The sequence below is a fragment of the Penicillium cinerascens genome (genome assembly GCF_028974065.1).
Source record: "Penicillium cinerascens strain IBT 15544 chromosome Unknown contig_24_segment0_segment0, whole genome shotgun sequence".
Classification (NCBI taxonomy): domain Eukaryota; kingdom Fungi; phylum Ascomycota; class Eurotiomycetes; order Eurotiales; family Aspergillaceae; genus Penicillium; species Penicillium cinerascens.
Genome location: NW_026695290.1, coordinates 271,226 through 296,988, shown reverse-complemented (window position 1 = coordinate 296,988; position 25,763 = coordinate 271,226). Strand labels below are relative to the sequence as shown.

At 51.3% G+C, this 25,763-nt stretch overlaps 9 protein-coding genes across 9 annotated transcripts; 4 read left to right on the top strand and 5 right to left on the bottom strand.

Moving 5' to 3' along the window:
- Positions 1-3: 3 nt before the first annotated feature.
- N7498_003188 (uncharacterized protein) lies at positions 4-609 on the top strand (the record flags this gene model as incomplete). Its single annotated transcript, XM_058450250.1, has 3 exons — positions 4-98; positions 165-207; positions 241-609. 3 exons carry the CDS (start codon positions 4-6, stop codon positions 607-609), a joined length of 507 nt encoding a protein of 168 aa, XP_058309712.1.
- Positions 610-2,782: 2,173 nt separating this feature from the next.
- On the top strand, positions 2,783-3,772 carry N7498_003187 (uncharacterized protein; the record flags this gene model as incomplete). Its single annotated transcript, XM_058450249.1, has 2 exons — positions 2,783-3,305; positions 3,375-3,772. 2 exons carry the CDS (start codon positions 2,783-2,785, stop codon positions 3,770-3,772), a joined length of 921 nt encoding a protein of 306 aa, XP_058309711.1.
- Positions 3,773-4,001: 229 nt separating this feature from the next.
- N7498_003186 (sugar O-acetyltransferase) lies at positions 4,002-4,871 on the top strand (the record flags this gene model as incomplete). The annotated part of the gene is made up of 3 exons (XM_058450248.1): positions 4,002-4,102; positions 4,218-4,454; positions 4,511-4,871. The coding sequence occupies 3 exons, from the start codon at positions 4,002-4,004 to the stop codon at positions 4,869-4,871; spliced, it is 699 nt and encodes a 232-aa protein (XP_058309710.1).
- A 242-nt stretch (positions 4,872-5,113) lies between these two features.
- N7498_003185 (plasma-membrane proton-efflux P-type ATPase) lies at positions 5,114-8,080 on the bottom strand (the record flags this gene model as incomplete). Its single annotated transcript, XM_058450247.1, has 5 exons — positions 5,114-5,160; positions 5,211-6,285; positions 6,343-7,311; positions 7,368-7,598; positions 7,667-8,080. The coding sequence occupies 5 exons, from the start codon at positions 8,078-8,080 to the stop codon at positions 5,114-5,116; spliced, it is 2,736 nt and encodes a 911-aa protein (XP_058309709.1).
- Positions 8,081-8,599: 519 nt separating this feature from the next.
- N7498_003184 (uncharacterized protein) lies at positions 8,600-9,656 on the bottom strand (the record flags this gene model as incomplete). The annotated part of the gene is made up of 3 exons (XM_058450246.1): positions 8,600-8,791; positions 8,856-9,105; positions 9,166-9,656. 3 exons carry the CDS (start codon positions 9,654-9,656, stop codon positions 8,600-8,602), a joined length of 933 nt encoding a protein of 310 aa, XP_058309708.1.
- Positions 9,657-11,459: 1,803 nt separating this feature from the next.
- Positions 11,460-12,658, bottom strand: N7498_003183 (uncharacterized protein; the record flags this gene model as incomplete). Its single annotated transcript, XM_058450245.1, has 4 exons — positions 11,460-11,779; positions 12,121-12,178; positions 12,239-12,349; positions 12,620-12,658. The coding sequence occupies 4 exons, from the start codon at positions 12,656-12,658 to the stop codon at positions 11,460-11,462; spliced, it is 528 nt and encodes a 175-aa protein (XP_058309707.1).
- Positions 12,659-13,739: 1,081 nt separating this feature from the next.
- Positions 13,740-15,630, top strand: N7498_003182 (uncharacterized protein; the record flags this gene model as incomplete). The annotated part of the gene is made up of 9 exons (XM_058450244.1): positions 13,740-13,815; positions 13,890-13,993; positions 14,040-14,329; positions 14,378-14,459; positions 14,513-14,550; positions 14,606-14,703; positions 14,759-15,153; positions 15,215-15,380; positions 15,431-15,630. Coding segments are annotated over 9 exons (1,449 nt in total), but the record flags the coding sequence as incomplete, so codon positions are not given.
- Positions 15,631-15,999: 369 nt separating this feature from the next.
- Positions 16,000-17,739, bottom strand: N7498_003181 (origin of replication complex subunit 5 family protein; the record flags this gene model as incomplete). Its single annotated transcript, XM_058450243.1, has 3 exons — positions 16,000-17,124; positions 17,189-17,566; positions 17,653-17,739. The coding sequence occupies 3 exons, from the start codon at positions 17,737-17,739 to the stop codon at positions 16,000-16,002; spliced, it is 1,590 nt and encodes a 529-aa protein (XP_058309705.1).
- A 1,092-nt stretch (positions 17,740-18,831) lies between these two features.
- Positions 18,832-22,628, bottom strand: N7498_003180 (uncharacterized protein; the record flags this gene model as incomplete). The annotated part of the gene is made up of 5 exons (XM_058450242.1): positions 18,832-19,925; positions 19,988-20,948; positions 21,011-21,245; positions 21,333-21,775; positions 22,362-22,628. 5 exons carry the CDS (start codon positions 22,626-22,628, stop codon positions 18,832-18,834), a joined length of 3,000 nt encoding a protein of 999 aa, XP_058309704.1.
- Between the last annotated feature and the right edge of the window lie 3,135 nt (positions 22,629-25,763).

Sequence of the window (25,763 nt, the reverse complement as noted above, 5' to 3'; positions counted from 1 at the left end):
ACAATGAAACGCCCAAGAGTTTATCCTGCGGGACTTGTCGCCGACGAAAAATCAAATGCGACAAAATTCTTCCTTGCAGTCAATGAGCATCCATCATTGTATGGTACAGTGGACTATTGCCTAACACAGGAAGGAAAACAAAAACTCGAATACTAATTTGACAGATTGCTCATATTCCCAGCCAGTCCACAAGAAGAGGAAAAGGGCGTGTGATGAAAAGAATGAATTGCTCGAGAACAGAATAAAGGCCATGGAAGCATCTGCCCATTCGGTTTTGGCGCCTGGCGCTGCTATGAGAATGAGGAAACCTCCAAGACCAACAGAGCCGGCTTTCTGCTGCGCAGCTCGACCACTCCTCTCCAGCTCCTTTTCCACTCACCCATCGTTTCAATCATTGCCCTGTATATTGCAATCGGTTACGGTTGTCTCTACCTCCTCTTCACAACAGTCCCCGACGTGTTCCAGGACACCTATCACTGGAGCGTTTCCATCAGCGGACTGTCCTACATCGGTCTCGGCCTCGGCTTTATCACGAGCCAAATCTTCTTCGGATTGACGAGCGATAAGATTATCATCCGACTCAAAGCACGCAACAAGGGGCACCTTTGAACCGGAGATGCGCATACCGCTTTCCATCCCGTTCGCCGTTGTCGTGCCCATCTCATTCTTCTGGTACGGCTGATCTGTCCAGGCCCGCACGCACTGGATAGTACCGATCATTGGCCCGTTCCCATTTGGAGTGGGCATGATCAGCATCTTTGGGACCCTGCAGACCTGTGTCGTTGATTCTTATCCACGGTATGCTGCGTCTGGACTTGCGGCGATAACCGTCACTCGAGCTCTCTTTGGAGCGTTGCTGCCGCTGGCTGGCCCTTTCACGTATCGAGCCCTCGGTTACGGCTGAGGGAATACCCCGTTGGGGTTTGTGGCCCTTGTTCTTATTCTAATGCCGATCATTTTCTATCGCTTTGGTCGGGTTCTCAGAGAACGGGCCGTGGGGAATTTTAAATAACTTAATCTATATTTCCCCGACAGCGACCAAATCGAGGTATTCAAGGTCTCCACACCACTTGTAGGTTTTTGACACGTATGTTTTCACACGAGTGTTCAAGAGGGTGGAGTTACAACTGATTTCGAACATGACCGTACTACCTGTAGATTACCGGGGGTCTCCCTGATTACTTGGGGCCCGTTATTCTCATTTTTTACAATCCGGGATAGACTCAGACTGGGTCAATCGTGGACATGTCTGGCCCCCTGATCGTGATCCTCCACGCTGCTGATCTCTTGGCGGGTGGCTTCTCGGTGGAGCCGTGGCTGCTCACATCAGACGCCGGAGCTCGTAGACCGGCACATTATTTTTGGATGGCTTTTCATTGACTCACTCCAGGCATGACGGCCTTTGTCGTGTTGCTCGGCTTCTTCTCCGGGACAGTTCACCCGTCTCCTCCCAACCATCGTGGTGATGACGGCAACGAAGCCGGATGAATCGGCTCTCGTATGAGAAGGGCATTCGGGGCCCTCAAAATATTTGGGTAGGGAGCCCTATTACCGGAGCCATGATCAAGAACTATGGATCGTGTCAGCCATCAGATTCGCCGGGGGTGGCGAATCTCCAGCTCAGTCCTCAGGGCGAGGGACATTGCGGGAGGAGAGCACCTTGCATAGCCCCGAGGCGAGAGTGAAATAGGTTGCAAGAAAAGACAGGGGCTACAGCGTGACCCAATCCGTAAAAACGTGCTTCGTGGCCTCAGGCCGGGTTTCCGTGAAGAGCAACTTTAGGCAACGCAATTCCACGGCCCCCGAACAATCCCTGAGAAACATCACCCCGACATCGATCACACGGGGTCTTGCAGACCATCACGCATCACGTAGGATTGTTTCCTTGGCCCTTATCCCCAATTCTATCGCGCAACACCGCACAGATTTCCACATTCAGTACCAAACTCCAGGGGCCAATCGACGGCCCAAGTGGAGAATCTAGCTAGGACGGAGTAGGCAGCCTCATATTGCAATTCTGCAATTCTGCACTTCCGCAATTCTGCTGCCTGAGAAAGTCCATGTCACCCAGGGGGCCCTGAAACAGACACAGGCGATGGCTGAAGCTCACCCTAACGGGCCGAAAAACCCTGTCGGCCAATGGCGGCGCCTCCAGCGGTCAATTAGGTTCACAAGCCGTCGCTCGCAAAGCTTGGCCCCCTGAGTTTACTGCGAGTTTACTGTGAAAGAAAAGGGTCCACCGGGGGTTCATTCGCTCTCTCGTTTACTCCCAGGCAACCTGGGGTCCCCGATCCGAGGTTGTATCGCGAAAATTCTCCACCGCAATTTTCATCCTGGATGAGACTAATGGCGCTCGTACCCCCCAAGAATAGTTGTGGCGATCCTAGATCTAGTTAGGCTTTGCAGGAACCCTGTGGATCATCTTGCCGCCAACTTGGGTTTGGGGCCCGAGGATGTGTAGCTTGTGGCAGACGGGGGGAAGGTTTTCAATAGTTGATTTAAATGGATATTTCTGCTCAATTCCTCGGGGCCCGTCTCTTTCACGTTTCTCTTCGCCTTTCACCATGTTTGCCTGACCCTCTCGTTGTCCTTCTTATTAATTTCGATTCTTCCTTCATGAGGCACTCCATCGTTTGATTAAGTTTTTCTTTGACCACCGTCTCAGTTCTTTGGATTCCCCTTTCTAGTCCCTCTCTCACCTCACGTTTTATTTTATTTTATTTTTTTTGGGAATCCCTTCATACTCCAACCTGAGCCCTGTATCCCATACCCAACGCCCATCATGACCGAGATCAACAATCTGAAAGATAGGCCCTTGGTGCCTATATCGGTCCTGGCTCCTTTCTCCGGGCTGATCCTCTCTATCGTCCTCGTCATTCTCTTCCTCGTTCGATTCTACTTCCTCGAACGCTTCTTCATTCCATGGCTCTACGGACACACCTACACCGACCAAAGCGAGACCAACCGCCGCGGCTTCATTAATCACCACATTGCCGGCGCCACCAAGCTCCTGATTCTCATCGTGGCGGTCTACCCATTCATTCGCGTCATTTCCGGCTCCGCCGACCTCCATGCACTATACGTCCCCGGCGGGCCCGCGACCATGGGCGATGCCCTCGTCGTCGTGGCTCAGATGTTGATCGGCATGTACATCTTCGAGCTTCTCTACCGCGTCAAGCTCTCCCCCGTCGCAGTGCTGCACCACATCGGCACTATTCTGATCGGGCAATCCGCCATCGCAATCAGCTTGAGCCTGGCGCGGGAGCCAGATGCGGATATCGAGTTTATCCTGTGTCTTGTCTGGGGTATGTAGACTCTCTCTCTCTCTCTCTCTTTTGGCCATCCAACGACCATCCACTGACTATAGACCGCAGGAGCCTTCGATCTCATCTCCGAGTTCTTCCCCCATGTCGCCATCATTTTGTACCGTGTCTATCCTGACCGCCACCACTTCCTCAGCCGCGTCTTCCTCCTCTCGTGCATCACGACGGCGATCGGCACCCTCTGCGAGACCATCGTGACCATGTGGCTCTTTGGAAGTCTGTGGGACCGTTGGCAGATTGCCTTCAAGGTCGCCACGCCTTTGCTGCATATTGCGTTTTCCGCAGCCCAGATGCACGGAAGTATTGTCTTCTGGCGCATGTATAAGAGACAATTGCGCTTTATCAAAGAGGCCAAAGAGGCCGACGAGTTCAAAGACGGTCTCGCGTTGTCGAATACCCAGAGCCCCGTGGAGTCTGGTCGTGTTACTTGCATGAGAGATATGTGTTAATTTTGCTTCTACTCTGTACATAGATTGCATTGCGAGGATATGTCATATTATAATTATTTTTTTTCACTCATGGCCATCGCGCGGATGTAGTCTCCGCATTGGCGTCTTGGCCCGCAAAGCCACGTTGACTCTTACATCAACGCGAGACAGTATAGAGCCCTCAAACTCCGGGTCTCTCTCTCTCGCGCGCGACCAGCCTCTTGATATAGACTACATCAAGGTGTGCATAATGGCGTCAACCGAGAAAAGAGCTGATCTCATTGCCATTGCCCGTGGCCTGTCCGGCGTGCCGATGTGCGATGATTACGAAAAAATGATATCGGGCATGTTGTAAGTGTTTCTTCATTATGGCCAGTGCCGGTGCATCGATACCATCGGATACGACATCCGTGGATGTGTTACATACATACTGTAGTAGGGGCGTTGCATGCTAATCCCCTGTCAGGTACAACCCCCTCCTTCCCCGCCTCGTCGAGGGCCGGCATCGGTGTCGCATTTTGACGGGCGACTACAACCTGCTCGACCCGCGCACCGTGTCTTATGATAAGATTGCCGAGGTCCGCTTTGAACTTTTGCAGAAACTCGTCGGTTGCGTGGGCGAGGGCACTTTTGTCGAGCCGCCTTTTCGGCCGGATTATGGCTGCAATGTCATCATCGGGCGGGATTGTTTTTTGAATTGGAAGTAAGTCATGATACTCGTGCCGATTCTACTATTGGAAACAGGACTAATGCATCCAGTTTGACAATTCTTGATACGTCGCTGGTGATTATTGGCGACCGTGTTCAGATGGGACCGAACGTGGGTATCTTCACGGCGGGCCATGAGACCAGCGTCCTGTCCAGACGCAAGTTTGTTGAGTTTGGACACGCCGTGAAAATCGGCGATGATTGCTGGATCGGTGGAAATGTGGTGATTCTGCCTGGAGTGACTATCGGCGAGGGCTGCACGATCGGAGCAGGCTCGGTGGTTACCAGGGACATCCCACCCTTCTCGGTGGCTGTGGGTAGTCCATGCAAAGTGCGCAAGACAATCCAGTCTGCGGAAGAAGAAGAGAATGACCCGGAGAACCCCTACAGGAATATGGTTAGGGAGTTGTGAGAAGGATGAGGGTCATGCGTTCATGATTATACGTATCAACGACGGGTCGCATGCAAAAACATAATAATAGACCGTGTTATAGTGACAATAAGAAATACTGCGACGACGGCCGATAATCGCGAGTAGGCAAAGGCCTCAATTCAAACCCGGCATCCTTCCCGCCCTCTCTTCTCAGTACCTGTTCCTTTATCGCCACCGAAGAGCACATGTGGCTCATTAATAATTCATCAATCGTCTCGATCTCAGCTGGTCTTCTCGTGCTGGCTCGATACTCGCTGCAAAGAAAGCACTGCAATTGGTTAGCCGTCCGTCATGATTCCAGTCCGGATTTCAACTCACTAAAGTCCTCCCAGGATCGCTCCTTGCCCTTTCCGCGTGGGCTCCGACCGTGCATGATGTTATCGAATGCTTGCGAATCCTGCAGGAAATTGTAGACAACCAAGCAGACAACTTCCACTCCCAGCGAGAAGCCCCACACACGGACAATCGTCACGATGGAGGTATTCCTGTTAACAAAAACACCGAAGATGACCATCAGCGTGGCTGCAACATCCACGACCAGAACGGCCAGAAACAGCTGCAACGATGGGAGATGCTTCCAGAAAGGGCTCTTGACTCCTCGTGTGATGAAGATCAACCAGTTCTGAGTCAGAGCAATTTCGAGAAATAAGACCGAGTCACGAGCCCCGAAGTTCTGCACCATGCCCCCTTCCTCGCCTCGCAGCAGAATGGTACCGAATGCAATCCAAGAACCTGATGCCAGAATCATTCCCATGATGACAGCGATGCCCCACAGTTTGGGCTGGTTCCATTTGACAGGTAGTTCCGAGTATGGCGCGTTGTCATAGGCAATTGCCAGGGTTGCAATATCCGCAAAGATTGCCAGAAGGACAACAAGACGCAGGTCGAGGCCTTCATTCATGATGGCAATCCACAGTCCGAAAAAGATCTCGAGGTGCAAAGACAAAGCGATTCGATAGATTACATAGGCATACATCCGATGAAAGATTTGGCGAGAGACCTTGATGGCAGTGATGATGGCTGACAGACCAGGTGCAAGGAAGACAATGTCGGCAGCCGAGCGAGCAGCATCTGAAGCACCTTCGACTGCGATACCCGTGTCGGCTTTCTTCAGCGATGGGGCATCATTGACACCGTCCCCGGTCATTGCCACCAGGTAGCCTCGCTTCTGGAGGATCTCCACGACGCTGTACTTGTGTTGAGGAAACACCTCTGCAAATCCATCCGCAGCCTCCACGAAGTCATTGACTTCCGAACCGGGCATGTCGCCAGCACCGGTGACTCCGAGTTTCTCTGCATTGTAGATGTTTGTGCCCAGCCCGAGTTGGCGTGCTGTCTCTCGCGCAATGCCTACCGCATCTCCGGTCAGCATCTTGATACAAAGCCCCAAGCGCTAGGCTTCAACGATGGTCTTTGCAGTGTCATGGCGTGGGGGGTCGGAGCAGGGGACAATCCCCATGATTTGCCATTTCCCATCGGCGCCTTTTCGGGCGACTCCGAGAGCACGGAAACCACGGCTGGCAAACTCGGTGACCTTCGCCACGTATGCATCCTCGATATCTTGGGGCACGCGCTGGTGTTCTTTGACGGTGTTCAATACCGGGATAGGAGCCCCTTTCACACAGGTAATCCGGTCGCCGTCGCATGATTCTACCACAGCGGAGACCTTTTTCGAAACCGGATCAAAAGGATAGAACTCGATGGTTCTGAATGATTGGATTTGGCTCTTGGCACGGGGATATCCTCTCAAGCCCTTGATGAACACCCTATCGATAGCGTCAATCCCCTTCTTTTTGCGAGTCGCGGCCAGACAGGCTGTGAGCATGAGGTCTTCTCGATCAACACCTGCAGTCGTGTAAGGTTCACCCAACGCGAGTTTGTTGCGGGTGAGAGTGCCGGTTTTGTCGGAACAGAGCACTTCTACTCCAGCCAGGGATTCAATTGCAGAAAGCTTCTGGACAATTGCAGAGCTCTTGGCCAGGTATGATGCACCTACAGCCATGGTTGTGGTAACGACTGCAGGGAGGCCAACAGGCACTCCAACGACGGTGATAGCCAGGGTGTATTCTAGGATCTCGACGATAGAATCAGACCGATAGAAGGAGGCAATCCAAACCATCAGTAGACAGAGAACAACTAGCGTGAGAAGAACTCTACCAATTTGGTCCAGGACCTTGGTAAAGTGGCCAGTCCCATTGTCAGCCTTGTTGACCAGTTCTGCTGCAGCCCCGACAAAGGTTCGATCCCCTGTATGTGTCACTATGAGAAGACCGCTTCCGCGCTTGATGGTAGATGAAGCAAAGCAGCGGTCCCCTTGGTGCTTGTCCACCGCCAGGGACTCGCCGGTGATAGAGGATTGATCGACTTGCAAATGGGTGCCGTCGGAGACAATAATCCCGTCGGCCGGGATGATCGTACCCTAAAGTCCGATCAGCATGCGATCCCCAATGTTGCTTTGTGCACATTGAAACTCACATCGTCAACATGAACCACATCTCCAGGGACAACTTCCTGAGAAGGTATCTCAATCATCTCTCCATGACGAATGACAGTGGCCTTGAGTGCAAGATTTTCTTTGAGACTGTCGACAATATTGCCAGCATGGTATTCTTGAGCAAATCCCACGATGGCGTTGAGAAGGAGAAGGGCACAGATGACACCGAAATCGATCCAGTCTTGTAAGCCGGCGGCCAGCAGAGCGGCAATCTATGCAACATCATGGTAAGCTTTCCCTACAGGTCTGATTGCAATGCTGCGAGTGGAAGGGTACTTACTTCCATGACGAACTGGACGGAGCCGACAAAGAGCTTGAAGAACTTGACGATGTTACTTCTTTTCTGCTCATTCAGACGGTTCCAGCCATACTTCCGTCGCAAGGCAATGATTTCAACATCCGTGAGACCTGTCGTCAAGTTGGTTTCCAGCAGGAGGGCTGGGACGGGTCGATCTGCGCCAGGGCCGATCGTGAGAACTTCGGGATCAGGCTCTTTTCCATCTTCGTCCTCGAGCTCGGCGATCAGTGTATCCAAACTGTTTTCCGCTATTAAGGTAAGGTCTTCCTCGTCCTTCACAAGTGTCTCATCTTTTTTGCCGCAGGTATCGTTCGGGGGATGACTGTGAAGTGCCAGACTTCTGTTGTCCGTGGGATCAATGATCTTGGCCAAGTTGGCCGCAGCTGTTTGCGACATGAGTGAAGATCGTGAATATTATCAATAATATTTTGCTGATGTGACCCTTGCGACGGAGAAAGAAAAGACCAGTGAAGAGGGAGATTGAAGAGGAAGAAGTCAAGGAGGCGAGGCAATTGACTGCCAAAGCATAAACACCCATCGCCATTACGGGAAGGCACGATGGCCGGCACGCTTTTAGTGAAGGAGGCACGACTACTTCTTTGAGAGCGTGTAGCAACCAAGTGAGAGTTGCGGATTAAACAGAAGTAAAAAGCCCAGAAAAGGTAAACATCGTCCGCCTTGGTAGCTCTGGGTGTATTATATAGTAAACGTTACCGGTTGTAATCACATGAGGAGGAGAAGCAACAACGATAGAACATTAACGATCATGCCGAGCAGCCGAGTGTATATACGATGGCATGATCTCTCCAAGACGCATACCGTGAGAGGGCGACGATCCGGAAACATGATTCAAGCAAGATCTCGGAATTCGATCGGAAGCGAGTTGAAATCCAAAGGACCAATCACGCAATAGAACTATCTAATAGAGAGTACTTGCTGCAGTCCGACGGGTCGGCTTAAGTTGTAGCGAATAAATAGTTCTGTTAGTGCCCTCTCTTCGTCCTCAAAGCTCCAGAGTTGTGAATATTGTACAGTCAGCCTCTCCCCGTCATACGAGGCTTGTATGATTCTACCGTGATGTGGGCCCATGTAAGAGAGAACTAAGATCTTCATAGACAGAGTTATTAGTTTCCTGCATACAATATTTATATGGCAGTATTGAAGAACTTACTGGATGAATATGACATTCGCGGAAGGGCTTATGAGTTATGCGGATGACCATCAGGTTCACAATAGCCTGTACCTCATGAAGGGTAAGCGCAGTATCTGCATCAGTTGCATAAACATCTGCGACATTCGCGCAAATGGTATGCGGCTTAGGGGAACCTTCAGCATAATATCGGTAAGTGTCAATCACAGTCCATTCTAGGCCCTCTGATGGAAGCTGCATGAGAGTAGGGTCTTCAGGTCTCTTTCTCGGGCTAGTAAAAATTAGTATCATTGCTAACTGAGAACTTGAAGGTCTTTTCTGATTAACCTACTCCCAAAATTCAAGATTTCCGAGGCTGCGAAGCTTAAAATACCAGGGCTGCCCTTCTGGAGTGGTATCAAGTTGGTGTTCAATATAATCGAATGATTCTCGGGCACGCCATTCCGCGTCTTCCTCCCTTTTAGCCCACCTTTTTGTTGCCGAAACATAATTGCGATTTGCAATTTTTAGGTAATCTCCATTCAGGAAGTCCTCCTGAGCCTTTTTGAAAATACCATCAAAGTTAGGAGGACCTGGGTTCCGTCCACGTTTATAATCATCTAGTTCGGCAAGGTGAAGTAGGTGATGGAGTTTCTTTGGGTATGGCCGGAAGAAACACGGGTTGAAATGTAGGCTGTGGCCATCCGATATCTCCACTTGAAATGCCTGAATCCCAAATTCCTGGAGGACATCAGAAGAAAGTGTCCAGGATTTATATTCTTTAATTCGATGGTAAAGCCGTATAAGAGCGTCATGGCCTTCGACATTGGCTTCCGCACCCATTTCGGCGACAAGGAGATTGAGGCTGGAGAGGTAAGTTAAGAAGGGAGAATATGACGAAAGTGACAAACAGCTGGTTGGCTGAAGAAGAGGTAATCAGAACGAGAAAATAAGCAAAGTCGTTAGGAAATTCCTACAGTTATGTTGGCCTCGGTGGCCCGAAGTTACTTGGCTCTTTTGGGGAATGTCAGCGTCATTCAAGCCAGAAAAAGAATAGTACCTAATTATTACAAGTACTTTTCACCAAGGGATGTTAGTTTTTAAACCATGTCTATCTATCTAGGTGCCAATGGAAAGCGTCAAACTTCAAGTTCCCAACGTCCACGAGTCACGGGTACCTGCTCAGGTGCTGTTGCAGGTGGAATTGGAAGACAGGTTTGACTCCCATTATGGAGCAAAGCCAAATAGGCTACGAGCACATCAATCGACCATACATTATACTGAACTTCCGTGTATCGTTAGACGTGCTGAGAGTCGATTGAACACTGGCATCTCGTCGGGGGTGTTTGCAGCATTCGGATCATTGCCATCGACCACGGTAAGCGTCGCGGTAGCTAATCCCATTAAGGTTCAATTTGTTCGGTTAGATTCCTGATTGGTCAGAGGGTATGTCACTGATGGGGCGAGACGGCGACAGCGAGGAGTAGAGCCTGTGCAGCTCCAACAGCGACGGGGAAGGTGAAAAGGGGATCTCGATATGTTCGTGTTCATGACCATCGACAGATTCGTGACCTTGCGGCGATACTTTTTGACTTAGAATTGCTGCTGCTCTTGGGCACGCTCAACTGCCTTGGCAGTGCCCGTTTATAAATTTCGTATCCGCTTCGCGAAAGCCTGTGCATCCTCTGTCGACTAAGAGGTTGGCGACTCTACAGTAGGTAATTTATAGTTGAATGACATTATTAGTTCGTATCTGCACTTCATGAAGAACGAGTATCTCTCTTTTTAGGCTTGCTACAGAGCTGATGCTACAAAGTCAATCATCGGAGACTATGGGTCTAGTCATTCTGATGTTCGTTGACAAGGACCCTTGAGCTATCCACTGATTGGTGATCTCGCTCTAACCATTGGTCTATAGCTTGTGGGCCGTTGAAATCTTGCACTTGATTTCTAGGATACTGCAGACCTTTGTCTAGTACTGGGACACAAATTATCCACCGCAGTCAGTCATAACCCAATGCGGCGTTCCCACCCTAAAGGTCGTGCTATATCACAGCTCATCATTGGCAATAAACGCTATTTTGCGCGGCTTGCAAGTATGGTCACAGAGGTGGTAATGATTTATATGGACAGGGAGCCCTAATCAATTCGTGTCCTACGACTGTTTTCAACGGCACCGAAAATACTTCACTTTTATACCCCATACCCGCACAGCTAACTGGAGCACTCCCGCAGCAAAAATAACCGCCGCAGTCCTTGAGGCCGAGCATTCTTTTTTTAAAATACGCATTCATGATCAGGAAAAGTGCATTCATAATTTAAATATAATTTACCTTTACCATCAATTGAATATTGCATTCGTTTTTACAGTCGTCGAACTCTGCACCTTGGCCTAGGAGATAACCTCTAATCAGAAAGTTGCATCGTGCAATGCGATGGATTAACCAAGTCATGGTGAGGTTTCTCAATGGAAGCCTTACGATTTGTGTCTAAAGAGGTGTTATGGGGAACCTACGTCTACACCAAAAAGTAATAGTTGAAAGTGTCTCGAAGCAAATCCCGGGTCTGATTAAATTATGTAGGACATGTAGCCCGGGAAAATTTTTACTGATCATACTCTTTCTGAAAATGAAGAAAATCCGCCCTTTACTGGGGGAAGGGACCAAGGTCCACGCTCATGTCATCCTCCTTCTCCCCGTCCTTGTTCTCCTCCTCCGGGCCCGCGATACTCTGGCGTACGACGGGGTTCCTCTGACCCGGCTGCTGGCTACGCCCGTCCACTTGAGGTGAAGCCCCTACAGAGCGGGCAGCCATGAACTGGGCCACGGCAGCGGACACAGCCGCATCCACGACACCAGTCAATTGCTGACACTCTGCAGGAGTGAGCCCCTCAAGGTTCAGGGCTACACCAGTGCCCTGGGCAAAGGAAACACCCGCTGCAGCCGCAGCACCGGCATGCTTGGCAGCTACACGAAACGTTAGGATATATTTTTATGATGCAAACGTGGTGCATTGATGACAGGAGGAATTTGGGACGGATGGCTCAACACAAGCTGAACGAGAGCTCCGCGTAATCAACGGAGCCCCGTAGGCTTGGTTATGAGACAACCTGATAGACAGATATGTATTTTTGGGATATCGGAGTGTTGAACTTGCCAGGAGGGCCGGAGGAGGGATTGGCGGCGGCGGGGGCCTTGGTGGCACCGGGGGAAGAGGCGCCTTTGACAGCTAACCACGTAACATTAGTATATCGCTTGCAAAACGCGACAAGGTCCACTGTCTGAATTGGATGGGATAAATGACATACCCTTCTTCCCCCTCCCAGCGCGGGTTCCGCGGCGGGTCTTTTTGACCCCCGGGTATCGCTATATTAACCATCAAGTTAATCCATTGTTCTGGAACCATCATAAAGGTGTGCCTCTCACTTTGGGGGGAGGGAGGGCGGAAACACTGTTGATAAACGCCGCTCGGCGCGCCAAAACATGCCAGCAGTCACGGACATCATGCCCGGGCCGCCGACAGTGGTTGCACCAAAGCTATTATGAATTAGTGTTATCATCATAATGATTGGCGGGAGCATGTGTAAAAGAATGAGTGGAGTATATTGATGGAAAGTTGCATCTTGCTATCTCGCCCATTGTTGTGGAGTTCAAGAAGTGCTGATATCAATGGCATTCTCAAGCAAGGTGATCCCAAGCTAAAGCAGTTTGATGGTTTGGGGGCAGAGGGATGGGGTGGTGACAGGGGTATCCAGCGCTTCTTCATTGAGGCATGGTCATGGAGCTCCAGACGAAATAACAACTTACATTAGGGGGGCGAGGAGGCTCACCTCCAGCATCTGCCATATTGGAAATGGCAAAGAACAAAAGAAATGAAAAAAAGGGTGATGATGATGGTGATGATGATGGTGATGATGAGTGGCGTGGGGTGGAAGAGAAGGAAGAGTTCGAATGACCCCGTCAATCCTCTAAATTCTCAGTTCGCTGCCTGTTCGTATCGGAGCCTGAAAAAACAATGGAAGCTCCCACTCAGCCTCTACGAAATATAGCGCAGATGCCTCAATGGTTTTTCACCAAGGGATGTCAATTTTTAAACTATGTCTATCTAGGTGCCAATGGAAAGCGTCAAACTTCAAGTCCCCAACTTGCCTAGAGTTATGCGTGGATATGGATAAAAGCATACTCTCGGACGCGTGCTTGCCTTGCCTTGCAATGTATATGAAATTCAACAAACAACTACTCGGGAAACCGGTAATTTAATATCAAATCGCCATGGCGACTGACAGCCGGACCAAGGAGATATTACAAATGGGCCCCAATACTTTATTCTCTTGGTCCTTCTAAATCTCCTCCTGTGTATTTATGTAAATGTTATTCTGGACATCTTTTGATTCCATTTTCCAAGGTACCTTTCTAAACATCTTTCTAAACGTCTTTCTAGACATCTTTTGATTCCGTTTTCCAAGGTATCTTTCTAAACGTCTTTTTCAACCCCCCCGGACAGATAGTTATGACCGCCTAATTAGGCTCACTTACAATATCTTCTTGGTCCGGCTGTAGGGAGGAACCAGGTGATCGCAAGTGGGCACGCATCACGCACGTCGTTGCCTTGGATGTCAGGCATTATATATTATGTAAGCACATGAGACGTCACCGTCGCGAACAAATCGTGAACGAATCTGCAGGACAACAGTGACTCGGGGTGAAAGGTGTCTGTTGCTCCATTTCATGCTATCAGATAATATCAGCTTGCTCCTTGCCTAGGGCATTTTGACTCCACGTTCAAAGCCGGTGGGCGCCTCTCGACTCCGCAACACGCTGATAACGCCGCCCGCCAGCATTCCTTGCCTCGCCTCAGGAAATGTAAAAGGTCCAGAGGAGCACTTCACCGTTGGACATTTGCACGGTGCTATCGACTACGGGGTAGACTTTGGCCTTCCAAGGGGTCTGCCGGTCGATCTCTGCCACCAATATGGCTCCAGAAATCCCTGGCTTTTACTTTGGTAAGCCCCGGCGATTTCGCTTGCACTCTGCACCTGCTCTGGATCTCTTGAACGTGGCTAAATGACTGCACCAGATCCGGAGAAAAAGAAGTACTTCAAGATTCAGGCCAACCATGTCGCGCCACCGGGATCACAGTACTCTAAGGAATCTGTCAAGAGGAAACGGAGAGAACAAGAGGTTGGCATGCAACTCCTGAAACAAAAGAGTGTGCTGACCTCTTCAGAAATGCCACAAAAGAGTCCACCTCAAGCAACGTGAATCTCGAGAAACGGTTCGCAAGGCGGGCTTCTTACACCACCCCTTAGTCGGCGCTGACAGAGAGATCGGATCTCGTCTTCCTGCTTCTGCCCGACACGACCAACAGGCTCGTGTGTATGCAAGCCAGCTGTGGAAAAAGAAGCTTCATCAGTTTGAGCCCTGGCCAAAGGACTACTCCATCCGCCACGTAGTGCGAAACCCGCGCTCGGGGATTTTGATTGCGAGCGGGCATCGTGGTGGTGAATCGTCGGTCTCGTAAGTTCCTCGGCTCTGCACATGGGCTTACTGCTGACAGCTATCTAGGATATGCTTTCCAGACTCAGACGAAGAGCGATGGACATATAACCGCACGATGGAGCGAGTGCTCTTCAAAGAAGCGTATAGGGTATGTTCTCTGCGCCTCTCGGGTCGAGAGATACTGACATGCGTTGCTTTTAGTTATCGTCAATCTCTTTGAGCCATACGGGTTATCTCCTGTACGCCAACCGCTATCCATATCCAGATTCTCGATTTTGTTGCTGATCAACCCAGGGCAACAATGGACAGCGGTCCAAACGGCGACAGCTTTCTTGCACCACGCATGCTCCCGGACCCCGACGAGGCTGGTGACTATCGATGGCCTGTTTACTGTACGCCTTGACCCTTCAGTTCCATCTACTCTGCCGAACTAACACAACTATCCAGTCGCACACCCAATCCGCATTCGCACCACACCATCCCTATGGTGTTCAGCAGCTTGTCCAACAGGCAACAAGGCCCTCTTCGCTATTGGTACTTCGGACGGTCTACATACTCTGGAAGGATTCGGCAGTCACTGGACATTGTCCCAGAAGCCATTCCCCAATGAATCGAGCGCGGGGAGCCAGCCATTCCATCGACACGGTAATTCCTCACACGCGAGCGTCAGCGCCGTGGAGTGGCTCTCGTCGGATGTCATTGCCTCGGGTCTCAGAAACTCGACTATCTTCCTCCATGATCTCCGTAGTGGTGGCAGTGCTGTACGGTTACAACACCCACATTCTGTTTCCAAAATTCGCAAGGTCGACGAGTATCGGATGGTCGTTGCAGGGCCCAACTCGGTATGCAACCAATAAATCCTCTTCACTCTTGTGGAGTCGTACATTAATCCCCGAGTTTCAGCTCCAAATGTACGACATCCGCTTTGCTCCCAACGGCATCCAGCGCAAACCCAAGCCAAACTCCCATCATCATACCTCTACGCGTCCATACTTGACCTTTCTCGACTACTCGCCTGACGTGATCCCCGATTTTGACGTCAGCACTGAGCTCAGTCTCTTGGCAAGCGGTATGTACCTACTTCCCTGTTCTCAAATCGCCCACTGACACCAAATCCAGCCTCGGACGACCGCAAAATCCAACTTTTCTCCCTACACACTGGCACACCAGTGTCCTCACCTCTCTCAAAGTATCGATATTCCGACCCTATTACTTGTGTATGCTTTGAGTCGAGTGAAGGCCAATTAAATCGACATGGTCCTCAGACGCCCAGTTTGTTGGTTTGTGCAAAGGCTACGGTTGACCAGTGGATATGGTAAATCCTCTGTACCCTCGATGTCTTCCTTCTGCTTTGATCTGTTCATATTTGACAGATATTATCCTATTCTGCCTCTTTTTTTTTTTTTTTTCCGCACCAGTCACTGCCACTCAGCCTGTGTGTCATGTATCATAATTCTCACGATTTTATAATGCAAATCATCATACATACTATTCACGATACATTCCCTTCTCCTTCCTACACCGTTGAATGTACATAGAATCGAATGAAGCAGATTAATGCAGATTATCCTGAAAAAACGGGTATAATTCATCTACTTCCTAGAGATGCTATGCAAGTAAACCAACACCAAACCAGAAATGCCATAAAACCCCAACTCCATCTTCATACTCCGATGCACAGCCAGACCTCAGTCCAAGCCACCAGCGAGCCACTCCCCAACTTCCACACCGATTCCCTTCGCCAGCTCGCCGATCCAATCTCCAGAGACATTGACACACCACTTCTCGCCTGCATCAGCGCTGGTGTTTCCGCTGCCCATGCTTGTGGCACCGACGTGGCCCGAGGCTGGGACGACGAGACGTAGGCGGCGCAGTGTAGCCAGCTCGGTGTAGATCTGGTCTGCTACGGCGCCGGTGCGGATGGGGTTGGCGGGTGGGTTAGGGTCGACGGCGTGGTAGATGGCTAGAAGACGTTCCAGTGGGAATGGACGTGCTGTGAGGATGGTGGAGGGACCGGTGATGCCGCCGGCTCCGGTTGCTGAGGTGGTGGCTGAGGACGTAGCGAAAGCGGCGGAAAGGGTCGATTTGTTGATCCGGGTCTTGGTTCGTTTGCCCTTCTTGTTGGGCGTTGAGGGGTCATCGTTGGCTCTGTCTTCGGCTTGGGCTTGAGACAGGACCTTCAGGCGACGACGGTGGTGGGCACGCTTGTTGCGTGCCGAGAGCGAAGATGAGGAGAATTTGGAGAAGAAGATTGTGTCCAGTCGCTGTGGAGTGTGGGATGCCAGGTACGCTGATGTCAAGATCAATGTAGAGAAGTATGGCAGAGATGGAAGAGCGGAAGGTGCTGGCTTTGGTGCCAAAGGAGCCCGGAATGTCTTGCTCGGAGCAGATGATTCCTCGGGCACAATTCGGTGCACCAGTGCTGATTCTCCCTGGTGGCGGAATAGAGCTCTGTTTTTCAACAAGAGATGCGAAAAGTCCCATTCAGTGTTCCCACCTGGCGGGGATTCACCTTGCACCACTGGATCAACAAACAAAGGCCATAACCTCTCGCAAATGGATAGAAAGTTGGGAATGGAGCCCGCTGTCGGTCCAACCAGAGTATCGTAAATAGTCGCAACGAAGTGCGGGTATATCCGTGAGATGATTTCCTCCGGCAAACCCTCTACCACCGGCACAGGAGAAGCCAACAGAATATCAATGGACTCTTTGCGCGTGTATGGGGGGAAGCTGATGTGAGGAACTGCCGCATTTTGGAGGAATAGAGGACGAGGAGTTGAGCCGAGGACAAGAACAACGCAAAGTGATGGGATCTGCTAGAATGTCAGTAACGACCATAAAGCACCTGCGCCGGGGCCGGGCTTTAAGTGCACTCACGATTTCTCCTAGTCGGGCCAGTGCCGACAACAGCGTATGCGGCGCCTCCCTTTGTCGGTCAATCTCATCCAGCACCAACACAAATTTCCCTTGTTTCTTTTCCGCCCTGGAGGCGAGACACTCTTCCAAGAGGACAGTAAGTGAGCTGACGTGTTCGCACCGTCCCTTGCCAAACTTCTCCCACTCGTCCTTCTGACCGACTGCTTCGAGGGTATTCCAGAGAATCTTCGTCAGGAGATGGCGGCCAGTAATGCACTCTGTGCTGCGAACAACTGCGTGTGGTACTTCGAGGGTCGACAGGACACCGCGAATGATGGTCGATTTGCAGGTCGCGGAGATTCCGTGGACGACTAGCGTTGGTGGACTAGGGATATCAGGCTATCACAGGGGGTCCAATGTCAGCAATATGATCAAGTCGAGCTTTTATGCAGTGCGGAGATCCTCAAGCCGCGGAGGCTACTCACATGGAGGAGACTGGCGAGTTGCCGCGCCTGAACCTCCCGGCATGGCCATTGTGCGCCCAAGGAGCGCGCAACGTCTGCTGGCTGCATGAGTCAATGGTTTCCCTTTGGCCTTGACTTGGTAGATTGTCGATGCGCAAAGATAGAGTTGCTGGCGGGATTGCTTGTCTCCGAGGACGATCATCCCCGGCTACACGTGACCTCAGGACGCGTTGAAGGGAGAAGGTTCATTTTCGAGAAATAGAATTACAAGCTACTTAGGGAATTGGAAATTACGATTCCCGAAATTTTTGGATATGGTTTCATTCTCAGATGATAAAGTACAGCAATGCAGAAAGTGTGTGAAGAGAGCACATGCGGTACGGTGACTTTCAAGCCAAGCAACAAGAATAGACAGTGATACTGCCTGCGCTCGACCTAGAAATCCAGGACGAGCAACATACAAGCTGCTTCTCTCCGATAATCCCCTCATGGGACTATCCATCACCAGCGAAACTTCAAATCCGAACCGCTCTGACAATGTTTCGAAAAAAAAACATTTTAAGAGTCCGAACTTCATTGAAGAATTCAGCAGGGCCAGAACACATCACGAGGTGCAATGGGAAAAACCAGAATGCAAAGTACATGGGGAAACTGGGGGAGAAAATGTGAGAAACACAAGGACAGGAAGAAAACTGGTACGTTGCAAGACCAGAGGTGACGAGGCCATCATTCCAGAGGAACGATGCAATGCTTCAAATCGCCAAAGGCACGAAAGTCGCGAATTGCAACACCATTGGAAACAAGAGAAGAAAAAAAAAATGAAAACAGGGTACAAAGTGGAAGTGGAAACAAGGCTGCGGAGCACAGGGGAAAGAATATGATGCTCCGATGCTGACTGCATCAAACCGGTTTCGCGTCAAAGGTTGTATGCAGCATGCAACACGTGAAATCTTGCCAGATGTTGATAGTAGTCGTGACGCATTGCTTCATGCAAAGGCAGGTATGCAGGTATGCGGGCGAAACAGATGGCATGGTGAAACAGAAAGAAGTTGCAACCGAGAAGATCATGGAAAATGCAACTGGCCCGTCTGATGAGTCTTGTGAAAGGGTCCGTGAAATCATCAAAAATCGTCACGTTCATGGCTATGGGTACACTTGAGGATGAAGGGTATGCACGAAGGGAACTGTACAAGCCCCTGTTTAGAAGTAGGCATAGAGCGGGTTCGGCGTAGTGAAGTTGCTGGCCTGGGGTGCCTGGAGATTGTATGCCGAAGGACTATCGCCTGGTCCACTGGGTGGGGTGGTGTTCGAACTGGTGGCAGGTGTTGGCAGGTAGCCACCATTGAAATTGTTGGCCCCATTACTGGGGCCCTGGTACATGAAGGGCTTCTGCAGCATCTTGGGGATTTGGGCGCCGTGAGAACTGTTGGGCAGCTCGTTCGGAGTAACCTGTCCACTGTTGTTGCCACTGCTGCGGCCAGAGGTCTCAGATGCCATCATCTTACCAGCAATGCGACGTCCGTGGGGGGTCTGTCTGATGGTAGGCAGGATGGGACGAATGGCGTCGACAATGTGCTGACGGGTTTCCGGGTCAGCGAAATCCATGGCCGTCTGGACAACGTAGTTGGCAAACGAGTCGCGAAGCATCTTCTCAAGCTCGTTGCCCTGTAGTATTTCCTCGATCATTTCACGTCGAGCAGAATTGTCAGCAGTGCGAAGGCACTTCTCGATGACATTGGAGCTGAACTTCTGCTTCGAAAGAGAAGCCACATTGCCCGCGAAGGTGCGGCACATCGGGTTGGTGAACAGAGGCTCAGCAAGATCCAGAATGTACTGGACAACGTAGTTGCCGAACGGATCCTGGACTAAGGCAAACGAGTTGGAGGTGATCTGTGCGATCAACTTGGCCTTCTGGGAACCCGAGGCATGGTCGATGCACCGCTGCAAGACACAGCATCCATGACGATGAGTGCCGACAACGACACAGTGTGTGCCGACGGCTTCGTAGATGAACTCAGCATCCTCCGCACCGAGACGGTTAAGGCACTTCTGAATGACATGATTACCATTCAGATCCTGAACAAGATCAACAACGTGCTGTTTCAGAGCGTTAATCACGGTCTGGGTTTGTTCAGAAGTCGAGATGAACTCGATCATCTTCTGCAGAGCACGGGTTCCATGCTGGTTAAGGGCAATCTTGACCAGCTGAGGGGCGGCGTTGTCGATAAGTGCGGTGCGCTGCTCATCATTGGAAAACTCAAGAAGCTTCTGGCACAGGTAGTTGCCAAAGGGGTCTGAGAGAAATAAGTTAGCAAAAAAAGGAACAGCATACAACAAAGAGGAGCGGATTGCGTACCAGTCATCAGTTCGATCACGTGCATGTAGGTCTCACTGAAAATCAGTTGGACATGCTCCGGGTTGCGCTCCTCCAGCTTGCGCTGCAGATAACGGCAGCCATGCTGGTCCTTGCACAGACTGTACAGCTCACCCTTGTAGTGCTCGAGTGGGAAATTTGTGAACCGAGTCAACTGCGAAGCCTCTCCCTCAGTCTGGCGACGCTGAGGGGGAATCCCACCGCGAGTAGCAGCCTCATTCAATCGGTATCCACCAGCGTAGTTGGGGTAGCCACCAAAGGCGCTGGGAGCACCGAAGGAGGGAATCTGGTTGGGGGTCTGAGTCGGCTGTCCAACATAGCCTTGGATGCCATAGCCATAGAGAGGGAAGGGCAAGCCATTGGGGCCAACAGATCCAGTCACGGCGGTGTTGGGGGCGGCCGATGTCATCTGAGGACCGAAGGGTGCCGCACTTGCCTGCAGCATGGTGTGGTTGACTTGGTTGCTCGTGCTCTTGGGTCCGTCGGACTCAGGTGAGTCCTGCTTGGCAGGTCGGTTACTGACAGCACCGGCGGGGATCCGTCCCAGACTCGCGTTGTGCTGATGAAGATGCTCCGTGTGGTTCTTGGGAGGGGTAATGGCCGCATCAAAACCGTTGCCCTTCACGGTTGGAAGGTCATTCGTGGAGTAGGACGTCTGAAGAGCAGTGGGGCGGCTTGAGGGCACAGGGGTTGTTGCGTCAGAAGTACGCTCATTGGGGAAGATGAAACCACCCTCAAGTGAGTGACGAGAGAGATGGCGTGAATGAACCCCACTTCCGTGCTCCTCATGAGTTGGGCTGCTCAGGTGATCCAAACGAAGATTACCTGAAGTATTCTGAGGCATGCCAGAGTGAGCCGAGCGGTGACGATTGTGATACGAGTAATTCTCAGGGCCGGGCGCGCGAGAGTTGGCTAAGTCAATCGCATCAGGGTTTGCGGAAAGCTATTCAATTCAAGTCAGAAAAAAGTCAGTCATCCTCAAATTGAGCGTTGCGTAAAACTTACCATGTTGGAACCATCGCGACGAGAAAGAGTCGGGAACTTGTCATCAGGCTCAGTCATCTTCATGTAACCCTGAATGTCCGGAGTAGACAGTCGGTGCTCGGCATTGAAAAGAGAATGCTTGTCGTCATCACGGTTGAATAGGTGCTTGGCTGCGGCAAACGAATCAACCCCACCTCCCACATTGGGGCGGTATGGGCTATTGAAATTGTTGGCAGGCAGCGAGTACCGATGCACGCTGGCCCTTTTGTTAGCCATAAATCCGGAAAAACAAACTGGGCCAGACAATTGGTCCAAGTCAGTACTAAGGGTAACGGAAACTCACGAAGGACTGGGGCGAAGGGTGGAGGAGGGATCCATGATATACTCCTCCTTCTCAGAGTTGCGGCGAGATCCAGGAAGAGAGTGTCCTGCAAACCGATCCACGGACCCTTGAGCCGCATGCGAAGGAGCTTGAGGTGAAGTAAGCTGCGAGCCGGCGAATGCATTGAAGAAACCGGGCGACGAGGTCACACTGGAGGTTGAGAAGCGGGCAGGGCGAGACATGGCGCTAGATACAGGAGCATCACGATACTCCGGCGGAGTAGTGGGCTCACTGACCGGGCCAAGTGAGCCCGGGCCAGACAAGCCAGCCTTGGCAAGGTCGCGGGCAAGCTGGTCCATTTCAATTTTTTCTTTCTCGTGTTGCATATCGAGGAGTTTCATGTCCTCCTCAAATCTGCGTTTCTGCTCGCGCATGTACTCGATATGCTGGCGCTTTTTCTCGAACTAAGTCTCGTCAGATCGGTTGTTTGAAGAATTGATAGGAGAGCCGCACTGGCGTGAGACTCTTCAAGATATGGGAAATAGAAGAAATGATGGGTGAAAGGACAAGTTGGGGGAGGGTTGGGGAAGAAAAGACGATGGGACGAAAGAAGCGTCAGGGCATAGATATTTAAATAAAAGATATCAGGTGCCAGCGAGGTTGGAATAGGTTGCGATATCTCAATAGCATGCCTCGAGGCAGCACTCCAGGCGTCACAGGTGAATGCAGGCAGGTGCAGGGAAGGGAACAGTGAGGTGAATTAGGGCACAGGGGAACAATATAGGTGCGCGTTGCCGGACTCTGACTTGAAACGAGCTTCTTGAGATATGGGAACGACCAATCCCATTCATGTGGCTGAATAGGCAATATGACTGAGACTGGGCTTGTATCGGATGGAACAGGCGCTAGTGCATGCTTCTCTGCCAATCTCTATGCTCTGAAAACTGGGAGTACCATTTTCACAGTCGCAGCACCCGCACCTGCATTGATTCCCTGATTTCCCCAACAAAGGCAGATGCAAATCAGACTACAAGGAAACACTATGCTTACCGAAGAGAGCAGATCCAGAGGATCCGGAATCTGGGCAGCCCCCTGGCTCAAATAATTCAATGACGAGATCTTGCTCGAGTCCGTTGTGAAGCGGCGTTGAAGGTTGGCGCGAACGTCCCCCGAGGGACGTGAGAACCCCGGCACATAGTTCGAACGGCCTGGCGAGAGTGCACTATAACCAGGAAAGGCGGACTCCGACGGAGGAGATCGAGGAGAGGGGAATCGAAGCTCGTCGAGGCGTTCGCTGAGCCCATTTTTGAAAGCCATGGTGGGCACAGGCAGCCGAGAGTCCAACTACAGTCCAACGAAGCCCGGTCAGCATTGGGGTGTTCCAACATCAGAAAGCTACCCCCGAGCTTTAAACCCCGACGACGACCCTGGGGTACACGCCAGCCAAGTAGAGGTGGCAGGGAAAGGGTTGAGGAGTGTTGGTGGGCTGGCGGTGTGCCCCATTCGGAGAGTCGTCTCAAAGTAAGGGGAAGGGGGTCGGGGAGGGGCTGAGGGGTGAAGCGGAGACGATCTGCGCGAAAAAGAACCGCACTCACACAAATGAACGCCTCGAGAGGGGAGGAGGAAGTTGAGTCAAGAGTCGATATCTAAGGACCGGTTCGGAGTCATCTAAGGAAGCTTTGTGGGAGACGAAAAAATCCAACGTCGGTGTGTACCTGAAGAGTGCGGAGATCAGCCGCAGGGAGTTACAGAGTGGGATGGAGCAACTTACCGCTAACCCTCCACTTAGCGAAACACGGGAGATCCAACAAACGAATGTGTTGCCAAATACAAATTCACCGAGAGCCGACAATATAAGGAAAGGGGGGGGGGGATGTTGTACACGGAGGTGGGAAGAAGAGAGAGAGGGGGGCGAAAGTTGAAGAGGCTGGGAAGAAGAGTCCAGAGCGGGGAGACTTTCAACCCTAATCGGGTTTGGCCGTACGAAAGCCCTTCTTTTGCTCCGCCAATTTCACGTCAATTGCATATATTACGCTATTCCGTTCCCTGAAATATCGACAAATTTCCATTTCTACCATCGGGTCACAGTCCTCCATCCATTCCGGAACTCCCATCAGCTTTCTATCCGCAACACTACGCCAGTGGGAAGTTGACGGCCACAGCAGATGATCGCCAGAGTTACCCGGGGATCATTTGGGAACCGAGCGTGATTGGAGAGGCTCCGGGTGCTGTACCACCAGGATACAGCTCCCGACGGTGCAGCTTGGGGGTAGGCCCATCGCTGGAAGGACTCGAGGGTCTACAAGAATGGACAATTCGTAGTCGGCCTGGTACCAGTACCGTTACCCTACGCAATCCTAGTAGGCGCAAGGGGCAGAGGCGGAGAGAAGACGCGCTGTTCGCGAGAGCGTGGCAGCTGCAGGTGTATCTCCCACGCCGACAGCCACTGTATCATTTCAGTTGAGTGGAGACGCGCCGAGTGGTGCAGCGCCCGAAGTTGTGACAGCGGATCGCCCTCTAAAGCCACCGCACGGGGCATGTCAGATGTACCTGATCGGGATTCCTCAGTGATCCAGTGCTGGTACATAATGTACCCTAAGGTTCACTCCCAGCAGCCGATGAAGTGCCTCGAAGATGGGTCGAAGGTAGCATCCCGGTTGAAAAGGGGCACTCGTCGAATGGTTCGCGCCCGTTAGTACCCAAGGTTCGTGTTTCCGGTGGACACGCGCCAGGTATCACCTCTCTAGACTAGCCAACCTTGGAAATGTGCGAATGAATCATAAGCACTCGGGCCTCAAGAGAAGCGGTGAACGTGATACAAGCCATCCATGCTGATCGGGTCGGTTGGAGCCCCTGATCCACCGAATGACAAGCATACCAGCGCCAGTGTGGAGATCCTGCGCGAACCCCAGTCACCCCTCTCTTCTGGTTCTGACTTTCTGCTGTCTAATCGGACATGCGATCGCCAATCATTGCTGGCCACCTTTCCCTTCTAGGCTCTGGAAATACTTTCCACCCATCTAGATCGTTGTGGCGAGGAGTCCTTCGAGACTTGGCTGTGACGTGATGATCCCAAATCTCAAATCCTCGTAAAATGATACATCCAAACCGACTCGCCTGAACTAGTGCCTGCTATTACCGATGGATTCCCCAGGCAGCCGAGCCTGGCGCCTTTGTAGGCCCAAATAAGCCAAAGGATCGGTGGGGAGGGGGTCTTTCATGCCCAACGCCAAAAGTTGCGCCTCGGCCGATTCGCAATCGTCTCGTACGCCAGCTCAGCCTTTTTCTGAACGGAGTATCCACGTAGTTTCGGCCCTCGACAATTGGAATAGTGTTCCAGGTCGACAAAAGAACATCGACCTGTGCATGGCCATATGGCCATATGGCCATCTGGGATCTGGGATCTGGGCAAAATAACCCTAAAGCTCCGCTCACTCCACCTGCCTGCGCCAACGCTTCTAGACCAATAATTGCCGTACGGGTCTAGCCCTATAACGGTATGGCAGTATGAATAGTCCGGAATACTAATTAGTCTTACGGGCCCAAGTAAAATTACAAAGATTTCCCTTCCGTCTTCAGACCCGGTCCACCCTCAGCCACGTGTTTTCTTTTGTTCAAGCTCAACCTTGGAACCAGGGAAGTCTGGCTCTCAGGCATCCGGCTTTAAACTCCGTGCCGCGATTGTTCTGGAAAACGAACGATACAAGCTACAATCACTTTTCCCCGTTTCCAAGAGCCAGTGGCGACTTTTGTAGAGTTGCGGTCAGGCCATTATTTGCCACAGAAGACACCACCGATATTTGGGGCCGACGAGTCTCGGGGTCTGCTGCACGGAGCTTTGAACAAATCAAAGTACCACGGGAGCTGTGGCCACCGTGTAACGGAGCTATTAATATTCCTGCTTTCTTACGGAGTAGTATTTTCTTCCCTTCGTTCCAGCGATGCCGCGTTGCTACACTGTTGAGGTTCCCATTTGTTGACTACTTCCCCTCCCTCCTGTCATTGGCCTGGGCCGGGACAAAGAGTACACAGTGTAGACACCTCCCTTGACTCTCCCTTGACTCTCCCTTGACTCTCCCTTGGGTCTCCCTTTAGTCTTCCTTGAGACATGATTCAAATAGATCACGATTCACGTACGACGTGCCAGCTTGAAAAGCCGTCCGTGCAGACGTCAAAAAAATAATCTCGTGCTGGCCACGCTGTGCGAAAGAGTCTCAAGGACCCACCTGGGCCGTGACCCCGATCGGGTTGCACTCAACACTACAGTACCCTAACTCTTTGAGACATACCCAGGCTTTTATCTGATAGACTTTGGGTCATGGAAAAACCCTTGCAAACACCTGGGTAGTACCAGGTATTGAGGCGGTTTGTTTGAATCTCTATAGTTGACGGTAGGATCCCATTGTGAGTCTCGCCTATACCAACAGTGCAACTTTAGATAACCTGAAATCA